Source organism: Octopus bimaculoides, chromosome 6, assembly GCF_001194135.2.
Source record: "Octopus bimaculoides isolate UCB-OBI-ISO-001 chromosome 6, ASM119413v2, whole genome shotgun sequence".
Taxonomy (NCBI): Eukaryota; Metazoa; Mollusca; class Cephalopoda; order Octopoda; family Octopodidae; genus Octopus; species Octopus bimaculoides.
The window spans coordinates 70,792,936-70,797,182 of record NC_068986.1 but is presented as its reverse complement, the minus strand read 5'-3'; the positions used below and the strand labels follow the sequence as shown (position 1 = coordinate 70,797,182).

The 4,247-nt window shown below is 32.0% G+C and overlaps 1 protein-coding gene across 1 annotated transcript in view; it reads right to left on the bottom strand.

Annotated features, from left to right (window-relative positions):
• Positions 1-39: 39 nt before the first annotated feature.
• LOC106878787 (di-N-acetylchitobiase) overlaps positions 40-4,247 on the bottom strand; it is a 67,744-nt gene continuing 63,536 nt past the window's right edge. Inside the window, exon 9 of the mRNA XM_052968856.1 lies at positions 40-1,575. Within this exon, the coding sequence (XP_052824816.1) occupies positions 1,421-1,575 (155 nt within the window). The 3' untranslated portion in view covers positions 40-1,420. The remainder of the gene's footprint in view (positions 1,576-4,247) is intronic.

Below are 4,247 nucleotides of genomic sequence, written 5' to 3'. Positions count from 1 at the left end.
GCAAAGGAGTGATGAGTGTAAAAACAACAAAATAATGGGTTAATTAGGTTAAGTTTTATTTGTGAAAAACAATTGTTTTGGTCTGTTTGTGGCGGTGAGTGGTTTGGGGGGCACTAAGAATCTGACCAGTGTGTCAATGGGTTGGCAGCCCCAAAAAGTTTGGAAACCACTGCTTTAGACTCTTTCTTCTTGCAAGTTGCAAGACCACCTCACTAGTGATTGCACTTTGAAAAAAAGAAAAAGCACCCAATACTCTTATAAAATGGCTGGTGTTGGGAAGGACATCCATGCCAAAACAGAGACAGTGGAGCATGATGCGATCCCCTGACTCACTGGATCCTCAAAACCATGCCAGTATAAAAAAAAAAAAACAGGCATAAAATAACAATCATGACAGAAAGACAAACAGAGAGACAGACAGGGAGGCAAGTAGGCAGGCAAGCAGAGAAGCAGACAAACAGGCAGACAGAGACAGACAGACAGAGACAGACAGACAGAGACAGACAGACAGAGACAGACAGACAGACAAAGTGTTTATATATTTCATTTCCATATAATTTTTAAAAACTGAGATTTAAAAAAAAATAGACCTCTCAATTTTGGAAAATGTACAATTTACATTTTATGAAATGATGATAGAAATATTGTACACAATTATTTATATAATTTGAATTGGATTCTGTTATTTCTATGTAAAAATATTTGGATTCAATTTCTTATTGAAACACAAATATTAACTCTTTAATGCAAAATTAAATTTCATGGTTATTCCAGTAATGATGTTAATATCTTCCAAAAAATAGAACTGGTGTTCTCCGCAAGTCACATTGCCTCAATAAACTCAACATATCTCAACTAAAAATAGTTTCAAACATGACATTCATTAACAAAGATAGATTGGTATATAAAACTGCTTTCTGCAGTTAAAGGTAATGAAATTTTGAGTGGAATATATCTGATTTCCACAGTAGAAGAGTTAAACAAGTCAGAATTTAAGGAATGAAGATGTTGGTAATAAAAACTATATCAGTGTTACAAAAGTCTTTCAAATATAAAAAAATACATAACAAATCCAAAAATGGGTAGAACAAATAGCATTAATAAATAGCAAACAATAAACAAAACACTTTAAAAGCAAAAAGGCTCATTTAAACTTTAAAGATATAAAATATAGACATTGAAAGAGAATAGTTATCAAATACAACACAATGAGCAATTTCAATAACTTAGCACAACTGTCATCTAGAATGAGATAATAAATGGACAGATCTAAAGTTTCCTTTCTTACAACAATAAAAAATATTTGTAAGGAGCTAATTTATAGTAAAACGAATGAACAAAAATAGCATATATGTGACAAAACATCAAGTTTTTAAAAAATTACATTGTTATAAAAATGTTTGATTAATTTTATCAGTTTTCACAAGTTTTGATCTTCCTCCATGTAAACCATATCTTTATCAAAAGGCTGCCTTCTGTTTCTTTTGTGAGTACGTCGAAAAACTCCCCAGCCAAAAATGAAACCAAGAATTCCACCAATGAGAACACAACCGATTCCAATGCCAGCCATAGTTTCTGGAAAAAAAATTTGACATTCTATAAATAATATAATTTCAACAAAAACAATAAAATTGAATAAATAAATGATAACTTACATATTCATTCATACTGCATTCTGGCAGATTCAAATATGAATATGCTAATCACTGTTGTATTTTTTCAATGGCCAATAACTTCTTTCAGATGAAAGTGTGTTCATAACACACTCAATTCATTAGCATAAGGAGACTTTAGGACACCTGGTGTTACAACAGCATTGTGTCTCCTCAGTGAAAGCTACCCTTGACTAATGAATCTAATAAGAGTTTGTGGCTCTGGATTGTAATTTCAGTAAACAAATTAATTGTTGATGCTTGCTGATATCTGTCAGCCAATCATTAATCAAAATGTGCTCATTAAACAGCAAAGTTGATGGATATGAGCACACATTAGCAAGGCATTTGTTTTTTGAAGTTATAAACAAGAGCCATAAACTTTTATTAGATTCATTAGTCTGGTGCAGCTTTAGCAGAGGAGACAACAATGGTGTCAAAACACCAGGTGTCTCAAAGTCCTTTTATGCTACTGAATTGGGTTTGTAATGAAAAAAGCTGTCCTCTAATGACAAAATACAATAGTGATTAGTATTTGCACATTCAAATCTGCCAGAGCATATTAAAAATAAATATGTAAGTCATCATTTTGTCTCTGATTGTTCACCAAGCACATGATGGTTTATGTGCTTCTCAATTATGAAAGTAAATCTGCTACTGCTAGGTTGTGAGAAAGAACATTTTATTTTTCTATTTCAGTTCACCCTACAGACAAAAAAGTTCAACCTAAGACCAAAAATCTACTAATCATTTTATTCTGTCTTGCCATTGAATCAGAAATTTAGTTCTACTTATAAGCTGTGTGACAGACAATGTGCAACAGCTCACTCCACATTAACTCATCAAGCACAGGGAAAAGGCATCCACTGAACATCATCAGCAACAATTACTATTATTAATTGTGCATTAACCTTGAAATAAAGTTCAGACTACAAACAGTAGCAAAGCTACATATGAAGACAAAAGTAAACAGAAAAGATTTCATATTTATAGTCATAAATTTCCTTTACAAAGTTTTAATAAAAGTAAAAAACACAAAAGCTTGTTAACTTCTTAGTCTATTCCCTACCCACTGAAAAAGCTAACAAAGCAGAAAACTTTTCCTGAAATAGACTCCAAGTGTTTTAAGTATAAACTACATGTCCCAAGTCCTGATACCAAAATAATTTTTAACAAATTGAGAAAGAGTAATTATTAAAGAGTAATTATTAAAGAGCAATGATTAACCCTTTAGCATTCAGATTACTCTGTCAAATGTAATGCTTATTTATTCACATTGTTTTGAATTAATCATGCAGTATCTCATAGCTTTGAGATTTCGATGATGTGATTGCCTAGTTTTGGAATGACACTGTAGGATAGTGTGAGAAGCTAGATCTGGCCAGTTTGAACATAAAACAGGTAGAATATTTGGGCTGGATATGGCAGGTTTAAATGCTAAAGGATTAAAGTTCTCTTCCACTGAGTGATATAGATGACTAAATAAAAAATTCTTAAGGGAAGCAGTTTTGGAGAAAAGGGTTAGTGTGAATCTCGAGATTGACTGCAACATACTGAGAGTGACAGAAGAAGATGAAAGATTTAAGTGACAGTGGTATTTCTAAGAATCTTGGTATGGTTCAAAGATGAACAAGTAGTTAGATAATACTGATAACATGGAAGATCAAGTAGATAATTTCTTTTTGCATATATGAATAATAACAAATAAAATTATATAATTAGGGTAACTTCTAATCAAATGTTCATTTTTTTTTAAATCAAAAGACAAAAAAAATATACAAGTTTAACTCTTTAGCATTTAAACCGGCGATATCCAGCCCAAACATTCTACTTCTTTCATGTTCAAACCAGCCAGATTTGGCCTCTCACATCTAGCCTACAATGTCATTCTACAAATAAACAATCTCAAAATTGAAATCTCAAAACTGTGCAGTAATAACAAGATTAATTTAAAACAATATGAATACAAAGCATTACATTTGACAGAATAATACTAAAGGATTCAATTGTCTTAATACTGAAAGCAACCATCAAGTTTGTTTGTGAAAATATTGCTTGAAAATAGTGTAAAAAAACAAAAAAATTATATAAGCATTGTATGTAGAATGCAATAACCAAGAGTTAACCATTTTCAAATGATATTTAAGGTAATGAAATAAGGCAGCTGAGGAATAATTATCTATTGATATGCCAAGAATTATCTGACGCAAATATGCAACATCAACCCATAACCCTTTCGTTACTAACCCGGCCGTAGCCGGCCGAAAAAATTTTTGGTTCATAAGACTAACCCGGCCGTAGCCGGCCGAGCGTACCCATTGTTATTTAAATGTATATTTGAACCCAAATATTGTTAGTACATTCGTTAAAACACCTGATTTCACTTTGCAAACAGTTGAGTTATTGTCTCCAACATTGTTTGGCGTGATATTTGAACTCAGTGAAATTTGGAAGATTTTTTTCCACATTTTTTGCAGCGTTAATTTTTTTCAACTTTGAAGATGGAGAGGAGTTTCATGCTATCAAGCAGTGATTCCGAATTTGAAGGTTTTACAACAGAAGATATGGAGATATCGAAGAAAAGAATGAATGAGC